The 27,231-nt window shown below is 33.7% G+C and overlaps 3 protein-coding genes across 4 annotated transcripts; 2 read left to right on the forward strand and 1 right to left on the reverse strand.

The window, feature by feature from the left end:
- The first annotated feature begins 1,370 nt into the window (after window positions 1–1,370).
- LOC108205589 (uncharacterized) lies at window positions 1,371–6,441 on the forward strand. Of its 2 annotated transcripts, XM_017375550.2 has the most exons (4): window positions 1,371–1,515; window positions 1,674–2,106; window positions 2,465–4,345; window positions 6,151–6,441. In XM_017375550.2, exons 2-4 carry the CDS (start codon window positions 1,760–1,762, stop codon window positions 6,245–6,247), a joined length of 2,325 nt encoding a protein of 774 aa, XP_017231039.1. In that variant the 5' UTR covers window positions 1,371–1,515; window positions 1,674–1,759; the 3' UTR covers window positions 6,248–6,441. The 2 variants fall into 2 exon arrangements, with proteins under 2 accessions (XP_017231039.1, XP_063939999.1); XM_064083929.1 differs by lacking the exon at window positions 6,151–6,441 and having other exon boundaries at window positions 2,465–4,349.
- A 1,283-nt stretch (window positions 6,442–7,724) lies between these two features.
- On the forward strand, window positions 7,725–9,829 carry LOC108205964 (small ribosomal subunit protein uS17). Its single transcript, XM_017376102.2, has 6 exons — window positions 7,725–7,893; window positions 7,979–8,019; window positions 8,108–8,208; window positions 9,158–9,302; window positions 9,385–9,474; window positions 9,563–9,829. Exons 1-6 carry the CDS (start codon window positions 7,882–7,884, stop codon window positions 9,651–9,653), a joined length of 480 nt encoding a protein of 159 aa, XP_017231591.2. The 5' UTR covers window positions 7,725–7,881; the 3' UTR covers window positions 9,654–9,829.
- A 2,029-nt stretch (window positions 9,830–11,858) lies between these two features.
- On the reverse strand, window positions 11,859–26,932 carry LOC108216314 (small ribosomal subunit protein mS47). The gene is made up of 14 exons (XM_017389084.2): window positions 26,676–26,932; window positions 26,393–26,473; window positions 26,203–26,271; window positions 26,057–26,120; window positions 24,849–24,928; window positions 23,195–23,278; window positions 20,451–20,535; window positions 18,860–18,945; window positions 18,665–18,786; window positions 15,888–15,948; window positions 12,869–12,967; window positions 12,680–12,781; window positions 12,546–12,587; window positions 11,859–12,454 (listed from the first exon to the last, which is right to left on the reverse strand). The coding sequence occupies exons 1-14, from the start codon at window positions 26,787–26,789 to the stop codon at window positions 12,335–12,337; spliced, it is 1,209 nt and encodes a 402-aa protein (XP_017244573.1). The 5' UTR covers window positions 26,790–26,932; the 3' UTR covers window positions 11,859–12,334.
- Between the last annotated feature and the right edge of the window lie 299 nt (window positions 26,933–27,231).

Genomic DNA, 27,231 nt, shown 5'->3' on the forward strand with positions numbered 1-27,231 from the left:
AACCTTGCATCAAAAGCCTTACATCATGCGTCTCTAAAAGTTCAGAATACATGTCTAATACTGATTCACGTTATAACACCTCTTTCGACTTCTTAACCTTTAGATTTGATATTCCTTGTTGGGTCTGCTAAACGAGACATTGCTCTATAATAATATGATATTGTCCGTTTTGGGCCTACCCCATACGGGTTTGTTTTTAGACATTTTTTAATAGGACTCAATATTAAATGGAGTTATTTGACTCCGTCCCTTCAACACCAATGCTTACTGAAGTTATGACGTCGTTAAGCACTTCATGATATTCATGTACGTTCTCATAAATGTTTCTGAATGCTTGAAATACATCTTTCACATCTTCATCTTGGTTGCTCTTTTCAATTTCCAGCAGTTTAAACAGATATATGGCCTTGTTCCCATCATCTCCTACTTTGTACTTAACCGTTTCTCTTCTCTCTCTCCTGATAATCTTATGATTTTAAAGCTTCTTCCTAGCTTCTTCTCTTTTTTAGAACTCCTGCTTGAAGTTATGTGCTATATGTAAATCATTAACTTCTCTTTCAAACATTTCTAGATAGTCATAATCGCTGGACAAGTTAAAAAAAACTAACACATTCAGCAGAAAAACCCATTGAACATGAAACGTTTAGCGCTTTTTAACTACTAATCACATTGAAATTTTATTATAATCGTGATCATTGGTTGCAAGATCCAACGACCCAAGATATGAATGTTGGTTAAGAGATCCCGAGCATATGATTGCTGGAACCAAGATCGATATTAAGAAAATACCTGAGAGAGTATAATATTTTATCTTCTTCTTTATCCATGTCAAATCAACTTATATGGAGAATAGAATCGTTTATCCATCATTATCGTTCATCTGAATTTAGGATCATTATTTTTGTTGTAAATTATGCATATTAATATTTACGCTACATATTTTCAACTCTCTTATTCATATTAATTAATCTCAACTACACAAAAAAAATTATATAATAATATTAACTTTTAAAAATTAATTTCTAAATACTACCTATAAATATTTAATATGTGTGTGTGTATATAATTAAGTAAGATTAATTATTTTGGCTTTGTGTTCGAAAAATTAAACCATTTTGATTCTTATTTTATAATATTTTTGATCAATTCTCATTTGTTAGCTGAATTTGAGCACGATAAATCTTTTATATAATAATTTTAAAATTAAAATATTATTTATTAGTTTTAAAAAAATTAAATTAAAAAAATGATCACAATTTTAATTGAGAATTTAGAAATCGAAATTTAAAATCGACACAATTCGATTTTATGAGATTATTAAATCGACCGCGGACCAGAAGCCCGATTTAAGAAACGAAGGGGTGTAAATGAAAATATTTCAGACATTAGGGTTTGCTGCGAAACATACATACCTTCATTAATACTTCTTCTACCTTAACCCCCAAACTATGTGCGTATATATAAATAATCGATACGATTTTTGATCCTAGCTTCAAATTCCACCGTTTACTAAAGGTATTGAATTCTCTTAACTCTGATTAATTCTTCAATTCTGTAGTGTTTATCTCGGCATTCCGATATATGTATGTATTTGTGTTCGTACAGGCCTGTTTGACTTTAGACATGTATATTCTCTCAAGTAGTAATTTTTTGATATGAATTCATCAATGCAGGCTCAGTTTCAATGGATACACTCTTTTAGAGTCGTCCAAATTGATAAAGATTGAGTCTTTTTGATTTTTTGAAGTGATTTATTTATATGGGGACCAAGAAAATTATTGCTATTTGTCAATCTGGTGGTGAATTTAGAACCGGTGATGATGGTTCGTTGGTTTACGATGGCGGGGAGGCTTATGCTGTCGATGTTGATCACGAGACTCGGTTGGATGATTTGAAGCAAGAACTAGCGGAAATGTTCCAGTATAGTGTTGATAGCATGTTGATTAAGTACTTTCTTCCTGGACATAGGAGGACACTTATTAGTGTATCGAGAGAGAAGGACTTGCAGCGGATGGTTCATTTTTGTGAGGATTCTGACCAAGTCGAAGTGTTTATTGTTAATGGTGGCATGGTAGCTGCTAATGCTCCAGAGATGTCTGGCAGTAGGTACACAAAGTTTAGTTCTTATTGAATCTTTTTGAATGCACACATTATTTATTAATTGCACAAATTTGGTAATGTATGAATTCACGGTGTCTTATATGGTCCCATTTCTGTGCCCCTCGTGCTCTTTCTCTTGTAACGGTTCAACTAATTGTACTCTGTGTAATAGATAATTGTCTAGCAAAATATGTATATTGGCAACTCGGAATCTTTAGGTTCTTCTTCATGGACATATATATATATATAAATATAATTCAGAACAATACCTGATATGCACAGACATTTCGGTTTAGCTGATATAGTGATATACATTTAGTGAGTATATATTGTTGTGAATCTTATGGAACAGCTTGTTATGCAGGTCTAACATGATTAGTATATCAGAAGCACCAGTCCTTCCTGACACGCCTTTGGTTACTGCCCAAGCAGATGATACCATTGATATAGAAATGGACATGGCCAATCAATTAAACACAGATAAAACTATCTGTTTAACGAAGGATGAAAAGAATCCTACGGTTGCAATGCAGTGGCAGAACACTATTACTGGCGTCAATCAAAGATTTTCTAGTTTTCCTGAATTTCGTGATGCCCTACACAAGTATTCTATTGCACATGGATTTACATACAAATTTAAGAAGAATGATAGTCAGCGAGTATCTGTTGTATGCAAGGCAGAAGGTTGTCAGTGGCGTATATGGGCATCCAAGGTTGCTAGCACCCAGTTAATCTGTATCAAGAAAATGGTTGGCATTCATACATGTGAGGGAACCACATTAAAAGCTGAGCATCGTGCAGGAAGGGGATGGGTCGGTAGTATCATAAAAGAGAAACTGAAACTTTCGCCTAATTACAAGCCACGAGATATTGTCGCAGATATTGAACGAGAATATGGCGTTCAGTTAAACTACTCCCAGGCATGGCGTGCAAAAGGACTTGCTAGGGAGCAGCTTCATGGTTCTCATAAAGAGGCATACAGTCAATTACCTTTCTTTTGTAATAAGATAATTGAAACAAATCCAGGCAGTGTTGCTAAATTAACTACAAAGGAGGACTCAAGCTTCCATCGGCTATTTGTCTCGTTTCATGCTTCAATATCTGGTTTTGAACGAGGCTGCCGGCCTCTGATATTTCTGGATAGCACTCCTCTTAATTCAAAATATCAAGGTGTGTTATTGACTGCTACAGCTGCAGATGGAGATGATGGCATATTTCCTGTGGCTTTTGCTATTGTGGATGATGAGACTAATGACAACTGGCATTACTTTATTTTGGAACTGAGATCTGCAGTTTCCACATCTCAACAGATTACGTTTATAGCAAACTTCCAAAACGGTTTGAAAGAGACATTATGTGAAATATATGGTGGGGGGTGTTACCATGGTTATTGTCTGCACTATCTTGCTGAGAAACTTAACATTGATTTGAAGGAGCCATTTTCTTATGAAGCTAGGCGTCTCATGGTTCAAGATTTGTATGCTGCTGCTACTGCATCAAAGCTTGATGCTTTTGAACGATGTACTGAAAGCTTAAAGGCTATATCACCGGAAGCCTATAATTGGGTAATACGTAGTGAACCAGATCACTGGGCTAATGCTTTTTTTGCTGGTTCAAGGTATAATCATATTTCATCAAATTTTGGGCAACCTTTTTATGGTTGGTTATCAGATGCAAACGAGTTGCCTATTACTCAGATAATTGATGCACTGCGCGGCAAGATGATGGACTTATACTATAAGCGGCGAGTTGATTCAAGTCAGTGGGAAACAAGGCTAACACCATCAATGGAAGAAAAGTTGAAGAGTGAGACTGCAAAGGCCCACTCACTTCAAGTGTCATTGTTGGATGCTGGCACATTCGAAGTTCGAAGTGAATCAGTTGATATAGTTAATGTTGATCATTGGGACTGTAGCTGCAAAGGATGGCAAATAACAGGGTTGCCTTGTTGCCATGCCATTGCTGTTATCTTAGGACTTGGTAGGGATCCGTATGATTTTTGCTCTAGATACTTGACAGCTGAGAGTTACCATCTAACTTATTCAGAGTCAATAAGTCCAGTACCCAATGTAGAGAAACCAGTGACAATTGAATCACAAGAAGTAGAAATTCTTGTGACTCCTCCACCCACGAGATGCCCAGCAAGCAGAAAGAAAAGGAAACATGGTGGTTCATCAGATATAATTAAGAGGACACTCCAGTGTAGCAATTGCAAAGGTCTTGGTCACAATAAAAAAACTTGCAGGTAAGGTCTTTAAGCAAGAGAATTTCCACTATTATGTGTCTGTTTGGCGTAATGGGTTCCCTAACATACTTTACAGGAACTGTTTTCGTTAAATGCTTCTTATGTATATATACTGTACTAATTTATTCCATGCATGCATGATCAATAAGAAATTTGACATTGGGTGTCTGAGAGATTTGCCAAATATGTAATTGCTTTGTTTAACTGGAGTTAATACAGCTCCAAAGCCTCCTCAGGGGTTCTGTTGGTCTGTACAAAAAAATCCCAGGTAAGATCTTATAAAGCCTCCAAAACATGGGCCAAATCTCTCTAAGCTCTTAGAGAAAGACTTGACAAATGAAATCCTTATTATTCAGCTTAAAACCCCCTCTGCAGCTCTTAAAATCCAGCCTGCACCTTGAACTTTTTAAAAAAATTCATTAGTAGATTAGTAGCTCGAGAGACAGGAATCCCCTTAGTCCTTGTACGGTGTTAGGGATGGGAAGTCATGGAGGTAGGACTTCTAGAGTTCCTGTCGTTCCCAAAATATTATAAAATCCACTTTTTCTGCTCTTGCTGACAAATGATTGATCAGAACATTATGTCTTCTTAAAATCCTATCAACTTTCTTTTGGCTTCTGCTGCCGCAACTTTTTACCTTTTTCTTGTCAGTTCTTTTAATTTACTTTATGTTTTGTACCAACTGTGGAATGCTTGCTTTTTAATTAACAGAGACCATATTTGCACCACTTTGAAGGTCCTGCAGATTTCCTCACTTGAGTTATTATATGGGTGTCCTACATTTTGAACCTGAACCTGAAATGTTTTGAAGTACCTAAAGAATGTTTTGAGAAAAATGAGTGGAGTAGAAAGGAATTAGGAGAAACTGCAATTGAGGACAGGGACAAGTCATCTTTTTAAGGGATTCTAATTGGAGTTGGGTATTTTAGAATTACATTATGATTTAGCTAAGTTTGAGATGGCTATATTACATAGTCATATTGTGTTTGTTGTATATGTTAAAGATAGTATTTAGGTATCGTGTGAGCTGATGATTGAGTATTGTTAGCCTTCAGTGTCATAGTTTGATTGATTGTATTATTGATAATGGTTTTGAATTATAATATACTTTGGAGTTTGTGCTTTGCATTAGAAAGGGAATCTCGTATATTTTATCCTAACAGTTGTAGGATCTCCCCATTGGTGTTACAACAACCTCATCGAAGCATGTGCTGGAGGCATGACACAAGGCCCTTAAAGCCTGATGGAGTTGTGTTAATGATATATGGAAACTTGTCTGATTCTTTCGCATGACCACAGGAATACATGAACATTTAAGATTCATCTCCTTATGTTGTGTTTGGTTGGGGTGAATGATTCCAGAAGGAATGGAATGAAAAATGAACTATCTTATGGACAATTTTTAAGAAATTTGATTCTTTCCTCCATTCCATTCCTTGCATCACATGCTAGATATCACACCTTCAATTTGAGATGGAATGCTCCATTCTCTTCTATCCCCAATTTCTTCTCAAATCTCATCATAGCAATTTTGCACTCCCTCAAATTTTTTTCAAAACTTTCTCCCTATCTCTATTAGTTTCAAGTATTTTTACTCATTCCATTCCATTCTCGCCAACCAAACACAACATTAGAGCATGTCTCCTTATATGAATTTATGTGTATAAGAATTGACTCTTTATTTCATATATGTTCTGCCATTGGATTTAGACATTTTTTATTCTTGCATTTACTGGTGCTATTGCTATATGTGATGTGGTGGTACCTCTGACTTGTTAAACACTTTTTTCCCCCTAATTCAACAGGATGGCACAAGAGGATAATGAAGAAGCATCAGAACCTGTGCTGCTGTTAACCGATGTGCCCAGAGAAGAGGAGCTCACAGATTCATTTGCTGTTTAGTAGCTTCTGTTCAAGTAGATCTAGCCAAATTTGGAGGAAAATTGATCAGGAGCGGTTGAATATAATTGGTTTTGAATATTTCAAAATCTTTACTTTTAGTTGTATTTTTTGGTGCTTGTATAGCACCCCCTAGATTGTGACAGTTGCTGGGTAGCCCAGAGAGTACATAATACTCCTTACTAAAATTCAAATTGCTTCAGCTGCGTTTAGATAGCATATAGCAAGGATCATATGCAGGTAAAATAAGGATGTCAATGACAATCTCTTTGCCTAGCTTAATTAATGGAAAAAAAGGAAGGGAAAGAAAAAGGGGGAACGCGAGCATGAGATTTACATTAGAGCTCTGTGAATCTCTGTATAATACAAGCCCTGTATGATACAAGCAGGAAAAATGAGAGGTAGATGACTATCTCTACCTCGGACGACAAGTTTCAGGTTCTCGTTGATGTTTTCACTTCGCAAAAATAATTCACTAATTTATAAAGTGATTTTTAGTTTATATTTAAAGATTCGCTTGTATTTGATCGCACCTGTGTGCTTTGTTAAATAGCCGACCATTGGACAAAAAGAATAACTCACAATAATATGTGTGAATTTTTATTTAATATTTAATATTTGATTTTAAATTATTCATTATTTTTATTAACTCTGGATTTATATTAAAAATAAAAATATATACCTACTTTCTAAATGAAATTAATTTTTAAGTTATGTTATTTCTGTTAAAATAAATTACTTACTTTAATATATAATAATAAAAAATCATTCATATAAATAAATGTTTTAAATACTCAATTGATTCATATTCCTAAATTAGTTATTATTATATAAGAATAACTAATTTATACATGGTTCATACAAAAAGCGTAGGTGGGAAATTGTAACGGGGTGTATTCGATTGGGATTTTAATGGATTGTTTTCAGTCTATGGATTGTATGGGATTTTGATTTTGTGCGGATTCTTGATAAAATGTCGCATAGTTGATAAGATTTAGGTACAATGCTTCAAAATCCCATTGATTTTGGTGGGATTTCAAAAAACTTAAAATACACTGAAGAATGCCACAAAATCCATCATTTTATGAAATGAAAAAAAATTCATCAGCATTTGAATACCACCAGATTTTAATGGATTTTAAACAATCTCAATTGAATACCATCGGATTTTAAAGCATAATTTAAAATCTCAATTGAATACCACAGATTTTGTAGCATAATTTGAAATCCCAATTGAATACTTCAAGATTTTAATATATTTCAAACAATCTCAATCGAATACTGTCGGATTTCATGAATGCAAAAAAATGCTTTAAAATCCCAATCCAATACACCCCTCTAAATATCTTTGGAACTTGTTATGTTGAATTTGTTTGTTTTTCGCTATTTTTTTTTGCTTTTTCTGATAAAGCTCATATGATGATTTTTTTTTTTTTTTTGGAAAATAGCTTATATGATGACTTTAAAAAGAGAAAGATACAGAGAAGGGGTAAAAACGTAAAATGAAAAGAGTTTAGGGTTTGTACAAGGGTATATAATTGAGGGCATTGTATGTATCTTCCTGTTTAACCCTCGAAGGCTCGAACACTCTCATTCGTTGCCGCCGCTCACTAGTTGCTGCAACTCTCTCATTAATCATGGCGGAACAGGTAGCGTCTTGTATAACGTATATATATATGTATGTATGTATATGTTTAGAGATGAATCTGATATGTGTAATTGTTTTGAATCCAGACCGAGAAGGCGTTTCTGAAGCAGCCCAAGGTGTTTCTCTGGTAAGATTATGCTTGCTGTATGTATCTGTATGTATGTATTGGATGATGTTGATTTTAGTTGTAATTAGTGAGTGATTGATTGCTGCAGCTCGAAGAAGTCAGGAAAGGGAAAGAGGCCTGGAAAGGGAGGAAACCGTTTCTACAAGAGCGTTGGTTTGGGATTCAAGACTCCCCGAGAGGCTATCGAAGGTTCCATTCTTTTTTATTCGCCTTTTCTTACTTAATTGTTGCTTTCGAATGTTTAATTGGGGAATTTGATGTAGACATTGTCGAAAGGACTTGTGTATTATGTGCAAGTTTGTCTATCAAGTGCATTTATGTGTTTGTTGACAAGTATGTTCATTCAGGGTGTTTAGTTGTTTAATAATGCATCGCTATGCCTCGAATATGAATTTGGATTACTGTGTGTTTAAGCTTTTACTACACATTTTACGCTTCTATGGACAACTAAGTGAACTAATTGTGTAGATGTTAGTTTCAACTACAGTCAACTTTTAGTATATATGATGGGGCCGTTTGCCTTTCACTTAAAACAAGTGCTTACTATTTATGAGTAAGAAGTTACTTATAAGTGAAAAGAACTTTTAAATTCTGTGTTTCGATAAAATATGATATATACAACTTATTAGGTATAAAAATTATTAATATATTAATAAAATTATATATAATTTTTTAAAGTAGTCCTTTACATTTGTTGTAAAATCAAATTTCAAAAATAAAAATAAGTTTTTAAAAAAAAAAGCTATGATTTTGAACTTCTCGGATTATGGCTTATAAGCCAGAAGTTGAATTATAACTCGTTTACACGGACGGTACAAATAAGTTACTTCTGACTTAAAAGTCCAGAACCTGGGCTTTTAAGCCATGCCAAACATGCCCTTTACATTCACTTTTTGTGTTTTAGGAATTCTCATTTTGAGCAGAGTGTTATGCTGTCTTGATTATTTTATCCATTTATATGGGCACAAGGCTAAAAGGTTATAAAATGGATCCCTTTCTTGTCATGTCTTAAATACGCTGAACATTTCATAATAAGTTGTATTGGACACAGATTAGGTTTTGGATTAGTATCAATAGTACAGGACTGTGTTGATAATATTAAGAAGCTTATTGAATGGGTTATTGCCTTTTTCTATAGGTACCTACATAGACAAGAAATGTCCCTTCACTGGAGATGTCTCTATCAGGGGCAGAATTCTTGCTGGCACTTGTCACAGTGCAAAGATGATGAGAACTATCATTGTTCGCCGTAACTACCTTCATTATGTCAAGAAATATCAGAGGTGAGAGAGCTGCTTACCTTGTATGGTACCCATTAAATTATCTATTAGCTTATGGATTAATACTGATGTTTTCTCCTTGCAGGTATGAGAAAAGGCATTCAAATATTCCAGCTCATATATCTCCTTGCTTCCGTGTCAAAGAAGGAGACCATGTCATCATTGGACAGTGCAGGTTAGATTAATATTTATTGTATTTTTGTCATGAAGTTGCAAATTTACATTCTTGCTAACTGTTTGATTCTAATGTACCCTTATACCAGGCCTTTGTCCAAGACTGTGAGATTCAATGTCTTGAAAGTGATCCCAGCAGGGTCTTCTGGAGGTGGCAAGAAGGCTTTTACTGGAATTTGAGCTGTGTTGGGTCTTTTATTTAGTTTTATAGTATTTGGAGAGAATGGCTGTTAGAGACTCTGTTTAGGTGGAATCCTCCCCCTAAGGGCCGAGTTACTCTTTGAAAGTTGAAATTTTTGTATGTGACCAATTAATGAATTTCCTGTCAAGCATGTTACAAGATCTGTTTTGAATTATCTTTGAGTATTTTAATGGTCTGTTCCCTTTTAGATAATCTTGGCCGGATGTAGCTAATTGTAGGGGATACCTGTTAAGTTTGTGTTACCGGTATCTTGCGTTTATATACTGTAAGTTTAGTGTAGGCATTTCGGATAAAGGTTGTTTAAGATGAGCTGAACCCAGACATAAGATCCCAAAATGTCTCTTAGTTCAGTTTCTACAGTTGCAGAGTTGGCCAGATCTTAGTTCAGTTTCTACAGTTGCAGAGTTAGCCAGATTTTGTTTTATAAAATACACATGGATGCATTCAAGTAATTTTGTTTGCCTAGTGATTAAACTCTGTCGAGGCTTGGATATTATTTTAAAATATTTCTGACTAAAGTTCCCCATACTATTTCATCCCAAATGTATTTTGGGCAGTGACGTTGATGTTGTGCAGATGTTTGCTCGTAAAATTAGTGTATTCTGCCTTGTATTAGGAAAAGATGTGCGTTTGTATAAGTTGACTTGCTGAGCAGGCTCTGCTGCGACCCCTTTAACGTTAACAATTAGTTGCGACTGTATCGGTCAGTTGTGGACTTAGCTGTGGATTTGGGATTTGTAAAAATTAACTTGCACTAAAAAAAAGGTCACAGATGAGAAATTTTTTTAATCATTAACGTCAATATCATTCGAATTTATTATATATGATATAAAAATAAATCCAATTATGATTACATATTTCTAGGAGTTAAAATATTATGAGGGCTAAATAATTTGTTACAATATTTTATATGTATAAAAATTATATTTTTTTTCCTAAGTCTGGGGCCTTCCCTTGCCCTCTACTATGTCCTCTACTATGTCGTGCCTAGGCAAAAAATGGTCAAAAATATAATTCCCGCCAAGTAAAAAATGGCCAAAAGTATAACTCTAATATGCATTTTAACTAAGGTATCACATATTATGCATTTCCAGAATGGATAATTAAATAAATAATTTTTTAAAATTTTTCTGAAATACGTAACTTAAAATTTTTCTGAAATACCTGTTACGCCTCAGTTTGGGTATCTCGTGTTACTCATTGTCAAGAATGGATAACTAACTGAATAAATTTTATTTTTTTAATCCTAAACCCCTGATCTTATACAACACAACATTTTCATCTACACATACCAACCATCAACATTGTCATTTTATCATCAGTTATACCTTTTAATTATCCCTTTTTTAAGAATTATCAGCAAATATGAATAATTGGAGTTTACCCATTCTCAAAAAGAGTTATAGTAGGAGTTTTGAAAAGTAGTATTGTCGTACAAATATGTAAAAATCACGATAATTTTGTCATTTTCTCGTCCTTAAGTATTGAATTCGCGACTGTTTAACCAGTTTGTAGTTAATTTTATCATCCAAAAAATATTAAGGAATATATAGAGATGCAACCAACAACAGAATAGAGCTGATAACAAATGTGAACAAGAGATGGAAAGAAGCATATACACAAGTAGAAGCTAATATAGAATAACCAATCCCATGAATGGAAATAAAATGTAACAGAGGAAACGAAATGCAGGGTAACGAAAAGAATGGAAGGCAGTTGTAGGAATACTAATAGTGGGGAATGGGGATGGAGCTCATCAGCAGGCAAAGGAGGAAATGGCAGCTTGGGAATTATATTAGTAGGCAGTGATTGAAGTGTTGGTTTGGGAAGGGTTCGCAACAGCAGGTAATGCAACCACGGGAAGGGTTGGCAAAGTAGGCTGTCAAGACTGGCTGCAAAACTGACATGTATTTATGAAATTCATAAAGCTAGAACTAAACTAGGCCAAGACTGTGGTAGAAACAAGGCATCTAAAGCACAAGTGATTAATTTTATTCATCTTCATTACTACACGTTGCTCTAATTTGTATTGGAACCAAACGTAGTTGCAATCACTAATTATAGGAGCCTGGAGGAAATAAAAGTTATATAATAACCCAGGATAACATGGAAACTGTTAGTCAAGAGCGGTGTGTGTGTGTTGGGTTTTGGGGGGGGGGGGGGGCATCCAAAACCATCCTCAATACATAAAAATTATTTTTCTTAATATAACAAATTTAGTCCTACAGTACACACAAAGTAGAAACTGTAGAGAATACTTGTGCCATATAGCTGTCCAAGTAAGCTACAATGCTCTATGAAAAATCAAGCCACCAAGGAATATACTACTTTCAGTACTGATAATTGACTTCTATCTGCAAACTCATGTCATACCCACATATTCCCTTAATTCTATCATAGTAAGGAATATAAAGATAACAAAAAACAAAACTGAAAACTTTCTACTGAGTTTTTGCAATGAAGCCAAAACAAAGTCGACGGGATGGCTAGGGTTTGGTATCAAGCCAGTATCTTCAAATTGCATTATCGATCCCATACTAACACAATACCACGCAAGCTTTTATTTTGCAATATTGCTATACTTTCTATTCTAGATTAGCTCTAGCCACCGTAGCAGATCTAAACATGTTTCTTTACTCCAAAGCTTGATGAAAGTGAATTAGAGAGAAGGTTCACGTACAGCCGTATTTAACTTTAGTTCAGGCTCAACCTCGGGAAGAGGTGAAAAATAGCAGCCAACCATATCCTTGGTTACATCTTCTAATGTTGGAGGATCCCACTGCAAATTCATTGACAGTTCACTATAAAGTATAAACTATAAATCATCAAAATAGGCAATTGCTGGATTCAAATTTATCAAAGATAAAAACCTTTGGAGCAAAGTCCTTGTCTACTAATCTTGCACGAACACCCTGAAAACACATAACACAGATTTCATGCCATAGTGTTCTCTACGTATGTGCCTCAAACTTTCCAAATGTCATGATATCATAAAAACACATACCTCAGAGAAGTCATTAGAGACCTGTTTAGAAATCCAATTACATGACATACGATATTCCCGAGCCAAACACTGATCAAGAGGTTGGTATCTACCCTCTCTTATCTATAATTTTGCAGCTTTAAAATCAGTGATTTATCGTCGTTACCAAGATGAGGATCCTATCTGAAGATAAATAAAACAATAACTCACCGATTGCAAGGTCACCTTCAAACTCAATGGGGAGGCTTCCTTAAGTTTCTTAAGGGCTGTTGTAGACCATTCACTATAAGAATCTGCGGACTCTTTTTCCTGTAAAACCAATTGATAGCTAAAAATAAAATTCAACAAAACAAGATGAATACAATAGAAATAAAGTTACTGAAAACCAGTGGGCACTACTCGTATCTCTACTACAGAGAAGCCTGAGATAATTATCCCGCCTAAGTGGCACTTTACTAATTTGTTCAATCATATATCACATTATCCAAAATCGAGCCAATAAGGTACAGTTACATTTACTGATCCCTGGTAAGAAAATTGCTACATTCTATAAAACCTGAACTCAACAACTTCACGTGACAAGAATATAAGCACTAAGGGTCCGTTTAGTACAACAAAAATCAGGACTAGTTTCAGAAGACTTGCTAGTTGCTATGGAAAAAGCCATTACTCCCCAACTTAATTGACGACTTGAAAATGTGATAGAGGAATTATCATCTTTGGTGCTTAAATTGTATTAACAAATATTTTCCGAAGGTGCAAGATGTGTCACATTGAATGGATTGGCTTCTCCAGTATAACATTAATCCAAAATAATATAATTGACGAATATGTTTACAAGGAAGAGAGGAAGGGGGAAATCATAAACAGTTGCAACAGAAATGGAGAAACCAAGGGCAAGAAGCATGAAGTCGAAGGAAAATATGGAAGTCCATAATTAAGTTGAGGAAGGGAGGTATGGTCATTGTAAGCTTAACATCCCTAAACAAGAATACTAGTACACAAAATAACAGGGGGAGGAGAGTGAGATACATTGATCTTCTACTTGTTGGCAATTGGCCATATATCAATATACACATAAGCACACTTAATTACCATCCTTATTTATCGATACATTAAATGTATCTTAGTCAGGATATTGAATGAAAAGCAAAATGGGGGTTAGCTTAGCATATGAACTGGTGTGTGGTGTGTGTGTACACACATTGTGCTACTTCATCTAGCCTGTCATCTATTTTTTGCACATATGTAAATAGATGCTATCTTCTTTTTAAATTTTTAAAATTTCTTTTTCTTAAAATAATATTTCCAGATAAAATACAGCAGGAAATGTAAAAAAAAGAAAGAAAATATAGGCGTAACTTAAAAATTTCAAAATTCTATCATGTCTGTTTCGTGAAACTTCGGCTATAAGCTTGAACAGGTTATCATGCCCAGTCGAGACTCAATGCCCGATTACCTTCAAGAAGACTAGTCGACAAGTAGCTCGACTAATCGTAAAAAGTCGACAAGTCTTTTACAATACATTTATTTACTAGATTTAACATAAATATAACGTAACATATCAGTTCTTTAATTTTAATCAAAATTGATAGAACAATAAGTTTAAAATAAGCATAGTACTACATAATAGCATCCAAACACAAAAAAAATAAAATACTATAACATATATGTTATTTATGTTAAATCCCAAGGGAAAAGGAAACTTTCAATCATAAATCAATACTTTATAGATGCATGCATAAAGTACATACTACATGAATGTGTTTAATGAGTAATACGTAATAGTGCAATTCTACATGAGTCTGATATAGAGAAAAAATCAGTACATACTACATGAAGTTCTGTAAATTTGTCATTTGATGCTTTCATCCAATCATGTAAAATAACTAAAATGAAAGATTAAATTTAGTAGAGGTTAACAATAGCATCCTCAAATAAGATCTACCTTACAGAACACTAGGAAATATCAAATTTGAGTTGCATGTAAGACATAATGATAATAATAAAAATTCTTCCAACTTCGATGTTATGCAAAATGCACTAATTTTTTAAGAGTTTGGCACTGTTGCTGGCTCAATGTAAATGATTTCACTACATAGCATTACAGTTAAGATTTTAACTCCGTCCTTCATAGAATTAAAAATTTCTCTTGTACAAAGTACTGAAAAGAAGTGCCAATAATTCAATTAGTGCTTACAGTAAGATAAAAAAAAGTGCATAAACTGCCATCACGATTATTAACTGTAATTCTACACATGGCACCATCTTTTTGGTTTACAGAATCCCATGCATTATAAGTGAGAAATAGTGGTGGAGACAGAAATCCCATCATACACCAATTACTTTTCTACTACCTATATAATTAGTAATTTATTTCTGAAGAAACAAATGATAAGCCAAATGGTAATTTATCACTGCCTAAACATCTGCCCCTATTTGACACAATAGAAATAGTCCAAGATGTAAAAGAGATTCAGTGTTATGTCATATTAAACAGTACAGAGATAATGCTTAGCTGTGATACTTGTATAATGTGAATGTCAAATAAACGAGTTACTCCCTCCGTCTCAATTTATAGGTCCCTTTTGGGGCAAAAATTTGTCCCAAAATACTTGTCCCTCTCTTCTTTCAATACAAATTTATCTCTATATTAATTATGAATTTTTTGAAACTCAATATTATTCTCATTGATAAATCTCTATATTTATTGTGATTTTTTTAAAACTCAACTATATTCTCCTTTATCAATGTACTAATTAATGATACATGAGATAGAGTTATATCTAACCAACTATTTTCTTAATATGTGTGTTTATTCCAAAATGGACCTATAAATTGAGACGGAGGGAGTACCTATTACTCCCTCCGTCCCTCTCATTTCTTTACAGTTTTTTTCATTGCTCGACACGCATTTTAAGGCTCTTATAAAACATAGTTCCGTAACTTATTTTTGAGATTTTCTTTTTGTGTATAAATATTCAAACATTAAATTTTTATTCAAAAGAAAAAGATTAATAAGTTATGGAACTATGTTTTCTAGGAGCATTAGAATATGTGCCAAACTCTCGTCCCCCAAGGTAAACTACCTAGGGGGACAGAGGGAGTAATATTTCATCGATTATGTGAATCTGCTTTAAGCAGTCAAAGTCAGAGTACTATTCACTTTAGAAAAGATTATGTGTGTCAGGCCGAAAGGTCATGGGTGTGACATCACTTTAAAGCTTACCAGAGCATCCAATATTTCCTCAACTGTGTCCTGACCGAAACATTTATCAATGCTTTTAAGTCTGAAAAGAGATAAATTACGAGGATAAGTTTAGAACAACCATGCATAAACTCTTAACAACATGAAAAATATAAGGTTCAATAAGTTTAAATTTATAATGACATACAATACTCAACATATTAGATTATTTATATATAATATTACGTACAATAGATCAGGCACAGTAGAAAAAAGATTAAAAAAGAAGATGTGAACAATCAAGTATATTTTCATAAGAGATATTATTTGTTGTTGTTTCCTTCATTTTGGTAATAGTAAAAGATCCCTTCATGTGGAGTTATATGCTAGGAAGGGGTTTTGTTTCAGGCCTTTCTACAGTAGAAATTCTACCTATCACAAACACTTTTGAATTTGGAGATACAGTTTGATTCGCAGTTCAAATAAAACTATGTCTGCAAAATAAAGACAAATTTGCGGAAAAGACTTAATGTGGGAGATTGGTGCTCCAACTGTTAATATAATCATACTCTTATACCAAATCTGTGTGCAAGGATCAATCACAAAGAATGTAGCTAACTCACGAAATTTGACAAGCTCTCGAACTAGGTATAAACTAAAAATCCCTACAGACTGGCTTAATGTTTGAAGATCTTACACTAATTATGGTCACTCTTTCTGGTATGTGATTTCAGTTCTCAATAATAGTATTCTCTCGGTTTTGTCACCACAAATTCATTATAATACTGTGCATAAAAACCGGTCAAATACATTCCCATATATACAGATGTTACCCGTATGAGATATAAGGTTATCACGTTCTCCGGATCATATGCTACAACCTCAATTGAGGTTTACCTTCTAAAAGTTGGGCAAACTTTTTGAAACTAAAATAGATTTCCTATATTGGTGTAATCTTAGTGGCTCTTTAAATGAGGTGTTGTATTCATATTCTGTCAAAGGTACACTGCTACAAAAGTGCTTCAGTTGTTCCAAAAACAAGCAACGCGCATAAGTATTAACAAGACAAGTAAACTAGCTGGGAAGGTGACCAGATAATTGCATTGCTGGAAAAAAGCACTTCGCTATCTATTACATTATTATTATTTGTCTTAGAATGGTTCAGAAACCCAGTGAGAATCACCTTCTCACCTTGAATCCTAAGATCCGGTGAGGTTGGCTTTCATGATTCATCCCAGTCCAGAACAGGTTTGCTTACAATACAATTGTAGGTTCAAAGAAAACAAATGTCCAACTTTGGGAGCTGATGGAGCTTTATAAGAACAAGGATAAGTGGGTACTCCAATGGGAGCCTACGGAAACAGCTAGATAATCTTTGTACAGATACCAACCCCATGAGATCCTACTAAAACAGCCAAACTTTCTTTGGAGAAAACTAAAAAGGTTTAGCCGGGGGTTATTGAGTGGTTATGCTCCAAAGTTGTCACAATACAAAACATATAAAAACCAGACCTGACTATTTTGCTACATATGTGCTTAGGTCCATTAGCAGATAGTTAATTATTCAGTCAAGATCACTACAATGGTCCCTTAGAGGCCTTTGGCAATGAGATAAGGCATTAGCTGTGAAGTGCAGTTTTCATAACACAGCTTTACTAATAGTGGAAGTGTTACACAAGGACCATTTCTGTGGATCCGGGAGTTTAACGCAATGTTAATAAGTTTTTGCAGATTTTGTGATTAGTGCAAACAAAGAGTGACATGCCATATAGCAAAAGAAAGGGAAGTGGCATGCCCAGAAATGTTTGAGTGCACAGCCATAAAAGGTTCTTAAAAGGACATTATATCAATTAATTGAGAGGTCGCCAGGTGTTCAGTAGTATTACAAAAATACATAGACATATATAGTAAAGAACGAGAAAGTATATTATATTAATCAAATAATAGTGCCCAAAAAATTCATATAGAGGAAATTCCATATGCCAAATGAAAAGAAAAATAAACAAAATATAAGAGAAAAAATATATATATACATACAAGTTTAATACAGGAAAAGATTAGAAAACAGAAAAAGTTGTCTAACAAAACAAATTTAAAAAAAGAAAGAAAGAAAGAAAGTAAAAGCAGTGTATAAGAGGCAGGAGAAAAGAAATAGTAAGATAAAGAGAAAATAAAAGGTACAAAAAGGGAAACAACAGATGACTGAGCCACGAGTCTCTTCATATGCTTAAGGTGACTTATAAATTACTGGAATTCTACACCCTCAATTTATAACTTTTTATGAGTACTGGATTAAAAATCACCCCTATTTCGCCTCTAATTAGTCAATTGAGTTATAACGCCTTTGATAACATTGTCTCTTGTATAAAAACCCTTCACATTTTAATAAATTATCTCTAGATGTAAAAGCTTGGAGCATCTAATGCTCCCTAGCTTATATTAGATACATCTCTTTTTTTCTTTTCTTTTAAGAATTTATTGTCATATTAGCATAAACGTTGTATTGTAACACATATAAGTGATTTTTGTTAAATATCTTCATTTAATTATTCTGAGGATTGTATATACAGTTCACATGGATATTGAGCATAATATGGGAATTTACATCACATCGTGTAGTTTATTTAGGTGTTTGATTTTCATTTTAAAAAATTTGGTGCCTCAAATTCAATAAAATGAGATAAAGACAATGATGCAATCTCAGATCTAATGGTTTGCATTTGATATAATTTAACAGAAACCAAAATTCACAGGAATTTAGAATTATAGATGCCTACAGGTATATATATAATGTAAACTTAGTATGAGATGAACATTACTTATTAAGAATGCTGGTTTCGTCTAGGTAGACAAGGTCTCCATATTGTGCAAGCGAGTTCTCAATGACGGAGGTATCATCCGTCATCAGCTTACTGAGCCTTTCATCAATCATAGGAAGTCTCTATCAAATGAAGAATTTGGTTAGAAAAAAATGAATTAGAAGCAATAGCTGAAGGCTAAGGTGCAAAGAGCACCTCTTTAAGTGAGTAGTGGGTCGCTAAGCCGCATGCTATCATTTCAACACCATTTAATTTTTCCCCTGTTAATGCCAGGTACTCTCCTGCAATGATAAAAAAGAGTGACATAGCAAAACTTTTAAACTTATTGTGCTTTTATATGAAACCTGATACGTGAAAGAATAAAGCTTGACATCCATTGTGAATTAACATCTATAGATACTACGATATGTAATTCAACTTGAGATTAATTAAATTGCAACAAATATTGTGTTGCTTCAAGTTTACCCCGAGAGGCAACTTTAGAATGAGGGGTAACATATTCTATGATTAGTCAAGTTTACTTTGCTACCCTGGTCTCTCTGTTGTAATTTACTAATTGCCGTTTTAATTCTAAAGACTCCTCGGTGGGTAAAATACTTCACCGACTTAAATAAGGAAAATGCTATGTTTGTTTTAGATACTAGAGTTGGCAACAGATCAAGTTATATTTGCATACTCACGTTTTCGCCGTATACTTGACTACTTGCTAAAAAGTATTGCAAAGATGATATCATATTTGAATCATTCTAAATTAGGACTTCTAAAGTGATGAAGATGGTCAGATAAACTTGGGTACAGTTTGAAGTACAAAGGACGCTATTACACTAGTGCACAAAGAATCTAATAAAATAATACTATTGTATGCCCCTTCAAAATCCTGGGTGTTGTGTGATGGATACTTGCACGACTTTGTGAGGGAAAATTTGTAATTGGCTAATTACCTTTTCTAATGTTGTCTACAGCTATGAGTTAGGGTACAAACAACACAGATGCTGGATTTACATTTATTAAGAACTTCAAGTCTTACTTCAGGTGGTTTACCAAGAATATATGTATGTCAGCATGTGTTCATTTTACTATCTCATCTCTCTTTTTAAGACATTTTGCAAGTATCTTCTCAATGATGAGTAATATGTTTTAAATTTCTACTAATATAACAACATGCCTCCTATAAAACCCACTCAACATTTACTAGCTAATCCACAGGCCATCAAAAAAAAAAAAAAAATACTGAATCTCATAGTTTACAGCCTTCAACTTAGTCACCAACTTTGCTCACTAAGCCTGCATACCATTCAACTTGCCAAGATAACAATTTCTCTTACAAAGATTTTATGATTAAAATGTTTATTATATTTTTCACTAGTATGAGCCCCAGAGTTATCTAGGTGAAGTACTGTCATACATACATACATACATATATATACATAAATACATACATAGATACATATATATACATGGGTCAAGTTCTATGGAGTACACAAAAACATTGGAGTATTGGAATACCATTCATAATTTTTTAGTTTAATCATAAATAATATCTTTGATCATCCAAATTTATATATAATTTATCATTTATAATTAGTCTTAAACATAATTATCAATTAATCATTAATATCTTAAATTATATACTGAAAAAAGTTGCATTTAGTACCCTAAATTTTGTTGACATTCAAGTTACTAATGGAACTATGCAAGCCAGAAGGTATTCGCTCGATGTGCATATAGGAGGGGGGCAAGTCGTCATACTAAAGTATTGAAGGCTGCAAATTATAAATAGGATTACCCAAATAACCAGGTAAACGAGACAGGTAATAAGAAGCTCCTGCATCTGGATGGAAACCTATTTGAGCCTCCGGAGTAGCGAAAACCTGCAAATTATTTGGGAGCTTCTTAATAATATGTAAGGACACATCTAACAAAAGTAACACAAATTTGGATAGTCTTTGTGAGTTAGATCTGGATCCATATTGCCCTACTAATCTGTTGAGTTTTGAGTTCCAATTATATGAATACTCACGTTACAAAGGATAGAGAAATGATCAAGTACATGCATGTTCTTCAAAATAGACAAATATGCTTTGTATGGGACAGAAAAATATAACTAAAACAAACAGTAGCTTGCAGGCAAATAAGTTCAACATTTCATAACTTAGAAATCAGCAAGAACAGTTGTGCCAGGTTACTGAGTTCAGGATGGATTACGATGGAAAAACTAAAGAATTCATATAGGAAGTATGCTTAATTTGAACTTGTTCATCTATTACTTTTGATCTAAATTATGACATTTGAGTGTTTACTGTTTAGTTATATTATATATTAAATTTAATAAATATATGTATGATAAACGACTTGTCAACTAGTCTTGTCTCGTCCAAGGTACTCAGGCGTTGAGGCTTGACTTGGTGCCATGACAACCATTGTAAGCAACTTAAGGCTGATGTTTAATTCAACTAATTGTTTAGCAGGTCTTTCAGTGTTTTTATGCCGTCTTGATGCATCAAGAAGTTTCCAGTATTTATGAAAACAGGAGATCCCTGTAAAAGCAGATAACCTTCCTGGACTATGCTCCTTGTTAGGCTAATAATATAGTTATATTTGCCGCAACAGTTGCCTACAATCCCTGAAAACATTACCTGCAGGGTAGCAGAATTAGAGCATCTCCAACCATTGAAAACCCTTAGCTAGAAGGTGAGTTGGCATACTAAAAATAAAATAATTTAGCCAACAGCTCGAAAAGCTCAACTCCAACCATACCCAGTTGTAGTCTATAATTTTAGCCAACCTCCTATGGATGGCTAAATTTGTCGAACCTCTACAGGTCTGTAAGAAATCTGTAAGAAGATTGCCTATCATTTATTATCATATTGAATTGATATATTCTATTTTAACAATCTAAAATATTAATAACATACTATTTTTAAATTATAACCAACCAATATAGCCAATACCATTGAAGTAAAATGTCTTACAGGTTCAACAAATTTTACATAATGTCTTACAGGTCTCATTTAGCCAATAATTATAGCCAACGCCGTTGGAGATGCTCTTAGGTTTCATTTGCACATATCCAATTTCCTTTGATATATAATTTGTCCCGGTAGCCTATCAATTAATTAGTGTGTTCGACTGGTATAACGTTTGTTCACTGATGTAGGACTTGGACCAGTAATCTCTTATCAAAATATGGTAAAGTGTTCTCTAAATAGGTATCACAAGATTTTTTAGTAGAATTATTTTGCTCAACTTTAGAGCATCCGCACAGAGATTACTTCATACCTACATGCCTATGTTACCACACTCTTTATTCTATCACGAATACCATTTTGAACAATCAACAATTCATTAGGGCCTGAACAAGCAAACCTTTAGCTATATTGCCAAGACCATCCAAGTCGAGGTACCAAAGCTTGACAATTCTCAGACCATGACATATCCTCTCAAATTCTCTGGAACAAGGTATTGTTGTTCATTGAAGATCTAAAATTTCTTTGCAAACATGCAACCCAAACCAAACATCTCTACATATTGATTCTTTATTGTTGGCTTGGCTTGGTTTGAGTCACCTATGTAACCCAGACTCTCCAATTTAGTCCTCGTATCAGTCGACCGGACATGACATGATTATGGGTGTAAAGAATTTGAGTTGAATTCTCATTCTTTAAACCAGACACTTCATCTTGCAGAAATACAAGTTCAAAATGAAAAATAATTATATAAGGCCATTTAAGAACCCTTTGTAGAGAGTGAGCTCCAAGGATGAGTTTTTATATGTTAACCTTTTGACTTTATGTTAAAAGACGCTATTTTCAAATTGATCAACTATGTCATTTATGTTAAGCTTATATGCATGTTTCCGCACACATACAATTTCGGATCCATATCCAACAAACTGATAAATTTAGTAAAAATAAGAACCCGACACTTGGATCTGTGACCGACACCTACACCCAACTCTGTGTGTAACATAGTGAATTACATTCCTAGGTAAACAATTCTCTGCAAGCATGTCAAACAGTCCCAGCTTAGGGGCACAGCCCTTTCTACCAAATAAATCCTTTTCCATACATTGATTGGACGATTATTAACATGGCATTTAATAAAATTAGATCTAGTATCATCATTTAAATTGTTTATCTTGTAAATACACGAAGTTTATTCTTTCATATATCATAATTTTTATGCTGAAAAAAGACACGAATATGAGTAGTCCCGAGTCCTCTACTAAAGATCAGTGTAATAATACATATAATGTCTAACTTAGCATGGAACGGAGTTTTATTCCGATGCAAATATCAGAGCTTAGAGATTAAGTTTGTACTGTGACTAATAAGACAACTAGACAAGGAACAATACAAATTATCTACTTGCACATAACTGAATACGGAAGAACATTAGTTTCACTGCAAATTTGGCCAAAGGTCAGAAAATGGTGGTGATGTGTTTATGGTATGAAATGACAAAAGTTGCAACAAGCCAAATTTTGAATTAAAGAGCTAACTGGTCATAGTCAGCAAGTATAGTGCATACAGTTTTATCAGTTACAACACGGAACATGCCCGGAAATGAAATACCCGCACCAGCTCCAAAAGTTAAACCATTTAAGATAGCAACCTGTACAAATGAAAGACAAATGATCATTATGTATCTAATTGTAGTTCACAAACACGTAATTAATCATTTTAATTAATTTGTAGAAGCTGACCCAAAAGCAAGTTTCCCGAGGTTATACAGCTACAAATAAAGCACTGGATTTCAAACAATAATATTGATCAATTTCAAATTATCACGTCTCAGGTAGAATTTTGAACTAGATAAACACATGTTATCTATGCCTACATACATCCTCGATTCAGATATCAGCCCTTTTCTCACTTCAGTGTCTTGTAATCGTGACATGATGGTGAACGCAAGTGGAAATGTAAGGGAACTTCAACACTTATAATTATGTAGTTTGATTACAATTTACACACAGTAAGAAAAATAATGTATTTGTTTACTTGGTTAAGTTATGGGGTCTCTAGCAGCATAAATACATATTTTAATGTTCAAATTGAATATTTTTGGTAAGCCCAGATGTTGCTGGGCTTTGGTCCCCTAATTTCTTTTGTTAGGATGAATCTAGTATTCCCCCACATAGACATAAGCTAAGAATTTAATTCTATAAATTGTGTCATGCATTATGATGGATCTTGTAGTTAGCCGTAATAATTTGTTTCACTTGCTTACATAGGTTTTATCTCGAAATGAGATAAACAAACATGACAAGAGGTACTGTTTGGGGGCTCTTGTGAGTCTTTTCAATGTTATACTGTTTGGGGGCTCTTGTGGGTCTTGTTAATGCTATATATGGTCAGTTTGGTAAGTTACGAGGATGCTCCAAAATGTCAAGCAGTCAAGCAATCAGTCTTTTGCTTGGTTTTGCATTAAAATGAAACTGGATCGCGGATATATGAAAATGGTCCAAGAATTAGAGACTAGAAGTGACCTGAATACTGATGAGACCACAATTAGGGGTTGCCTGGGGCAAGTATCTTGGACTTATATCAGAGAGAATATACCTTTAAAAACATTCAGAATGCTTATCCCCAAATAATTAAACCTCTAATAAGTTTGGGACACAATTGTAAAAAATGGTCTAAAACTACGAACTAGATATGGGCTTTGAAAGTTTTTGGCATCTATGGAATCAAAATAGAACAATGTATGGACTATGGATGTGGTAATGCGACAGGTCCGCCACACACACACACACACATATGAACACTTATAACTATTACTTACAAACTCCAGTAAGCAACCTTGGTAAACAAAGTGAACAACCAAGTCCAGACCTACTGTATTCTTCTCACACTAATTAATGACTAGCTTTTGCCTGTAGTGAAATAATGTAGACAAGTGACATCTTCTTACCTAATTTCGATATCGCCAAACTTTCTTAGATAAAGGATTAGATCATGTTGGGTTACAAAAACTGGTAAAATCTAGAGCATGAAGTTCTGAGTTTGCTATCCATATAATAAGGCAAACTAACAAAGCAGCAGCTACTTAAAACAAGCTTCAAGTTCATTCGAGAAAAGAACAATATATAGGAGAGAACAAGCACCAGGAATAGTTTTACATTTTCTACAGGTGACAATCATATTATTTAATTAATCAAACTCTACAAAAAGATCATGCTTACGTGTGGCTTGAAATATGTTCCTAAAAGGTATACAAACTTGTACAATGTCTGGAAAAATACTTTACAATCTTCAACATTCCCTGCATATTGTCCAAATTGATTAGTAAGATGAGAAATATAGCAGCAATGCTATGTGCCATTCATGCGAAGCAAATCAAACTGTAACCGTCAGATACAACTATAACAATCAAGTAGAAAAAAGAAAGGAAAACTTCTTTATGACTAGCAAAATACACAAAAAAGCTGAAATAATAGCAGTATTAGATTTGGACATATCCCCTATACATTACTTTCATATATGATAATATAAAGTTAAATATGATTACACAAAAACACGTATATAGAGAGAGCTTATATAATCTGATATAGTATTCTCGATTATATTACAGCTATATATTTATTCATATACCGTTTATATATATATTATATAACATATAATTTTAACAGGAGTACATTACAGATGAGAATGTATAATTAATTTAAATAATACTCCTGTAGAATAACTAATGGTTGTTAAGTCAGAAAGTGAAAGCATCAACAAGAACATGATCTATAATATCTACACGCCCATATACAAATTATTATACAGATCCACATGTATAATTATAAAAGTTTCTATGTAAACACTCTATAAATACAAATATTGGCACCATATTGATATATTATCCTGAAGGTCACTAGTGTCGTGGCTCACTGCAACACATTGAAACCTTGTTTTCTGCTATCAACCAACTTCACTGTTTTATTAAGTTAATGCGGAAATAAATCCTTTTTTTGATGCCACATTAGTTACATCTTTCAATCGATTATGTTCACGCTCTAGCTGGGAACATTGTGTATCATGTACCATAGAGCTCTGCACCTAGTTACATATTCAAGATGTGATTTAGTCATTTTGATGATTTTAGAAAACAAAGGTAGCATTTTTTGTCGTCTGTGCCAAACCTCTATTCCTGTTAAAAATGACAACAATGAAAAATCTAGAAGTTCAGCACCAACCAATTGTCTCTGTAAATTAATGTCAAATTTCTTGTAACAAGACTATGCAAATCACTTACAGAACTGTACAAGTACATTAATGAATTTCGACATTATTCATGACATCAATTAACCAATTACAATCTTATCTGTATAACTAGAAGTTATGTAAATGTATACTCATAGGGGTCTTTGTACTTTGTATGAAAAAAACAAAGCAAAGTGCTCACCATTGCTAAGATTGTTGTACAGAGTAACAACATCAGAACCAGAAGAGAATGCCCTGCCATTATTCTTCAACAAACAAAACATATGTTGGACTTAGAACCCCTTACTTACACAACTAATCAATAATATATCCCAAACATTTTGTTACCTTCATTAAGACAAACCCAATATCTGGGTTTTCTTCCCACGACTCATACAGTCTGTTTAGTCGACCAAGCTAAGAGAACAAGAACATAACTACTATGAATTTGTATTCACATTAATCAAATAAAACAAAATGGCAACAAAGCCTCATTACAAAATTTCAATAAAATATACAAAACAAAAGGAAAACTAACCATAGGAGTAGTAAGAGCATTCAGATAATCTGGTCTATTAAGTATAGATGCTCTTGAAAAAGCTTTCCCTTCAACTAAAACCTACAAATACATAACACCTGTAAGTACACATAGACAAAAACATAAACACTAAAAACAACATTTTAGGTACAAGAATAAAAAATGGTGATTCACAAAAAAAAAAAAAAAAAAACCAAGTTGGGGATTCTAGAAATATGCTGAGAACTCAAATGGGTAACTTGGAAATATAAAAAAGATGAAATGGGGTATCAAGAAAACAAACATCATCTTCAAGTTTGTTGGGAGTAGCATAGTTGGGCAGAGCAGAGAAAGTTCGAAAGTGAGTATTGCATTGCAGTGAACGCCTCGCGGCAAAAAGACACTTAAATCTCTGCATCGTCAGAAACACACAATCTCAATTCACTCTCACGGTCTCACCAGCTGCGCTCTTTGTTACCAATTTGCAAACCCTTGGCCGCCCAAATGTTTCGTAGAACCTGTTCAATTTTTTTTATTTTTTTTTGCCAGAAAGAACCTGTTCAATTTTTATTTGCCTGTTAATTTGGCATAACAAAAACTGATTTACCGTATCCTATTCTTTTTGTTTTAACATGTTATTACTCACTTCGTCTCAATTTATTTGTTTGCCTAAATTTTGATTGAAATTTATATATATAAAATAATTAGAAAAATTTATGAAAAATATATTAATAGAATCTACATCTATTCTATTTTGAAATGTATTTTTTCGATCTTCAAGATCATGTAAAACTAATTACTAATTATTAGTCAGGTCACACGTAATTTACAAGTCGCCTATTATTAAACCTAAAATTCTC

Source organism: Daucus carota, chromosome 1, assembly GCF_001625215.2.
Source record: "Daucus carota subsp. sativus chromosome 1, DH1 v3.0, whole genome shotgun sequence".
In the NCBI taxonomy this organism is placed as follows: Eukaryota; Viridiplantae; Streptophyta; class Magnoliopsida; order Apiales; family Apiaceae; genus Daucus; species Daucus carota.

Excerpts from the sequence above, each read along its gene's own strand:
- LOC108205589 (XM_017375550.2), top strand. The coding sequence starts at position 1,760 with ATGGGGACCAAGAAAATTATTGCTATTTGTCAATCTGGTGGTGAATTT. Across the intron at positions 2,107-2,464 it reads CCAGAGATGTCTGGCAGTAG|GTCTAACATGATTAGTATAT; the intron begins GTACACAAAGTT and ends CTTGTTATGCAG. Across the intron at positions 4,346-6,150 it reads CACAATAAAAAAACTTGCAG|GATGGCACAAGAGGATAATG; the intron begins GTAAGGTCTTTA and ends CTAATTCAACAG.
- LOC108205964 (XM_017376102.2), top strand. Across the intron at positions 8,209-9,157 it reads TCCCCGAGAGGCTATCGAAG|GTACCTACATAGACAAGAAA; the intron begins GTTCCATTCTTT and ends CTTTTTCTATAG. Across the intron at positions 9,475-9,562 it reads GTCATCATTGGACAGTGCAG|GCCTTTGTCCAAGACTGTGA; the intron begins GTTAGATTAATA and ends CCCTTATACCAG.
- LOC108216314 (XM_017389084.2), bottom strand. The coding sequence starts at position 26,789 with ATGCAGAGATTTAAGTGTCTTTTTGCCGCGAGGCGTTCACTGCAATGC. Across the intron at positions 26,272-26,392 it reads ATGCTCTTACTACTCCTATG|CTTGGTCGACTAAACAGACT; the intron begins GTTAGTTTTCCT and ends TTGTTCTCTTAG. Across the intron at positions 26,121-26,202 it reads TTGGGTTTGTCTTAATGAAG|AATAATGGCAGGGCATTCTC; the intron begins GTAACAAAATGT and ends TGTTTGTTGAAG.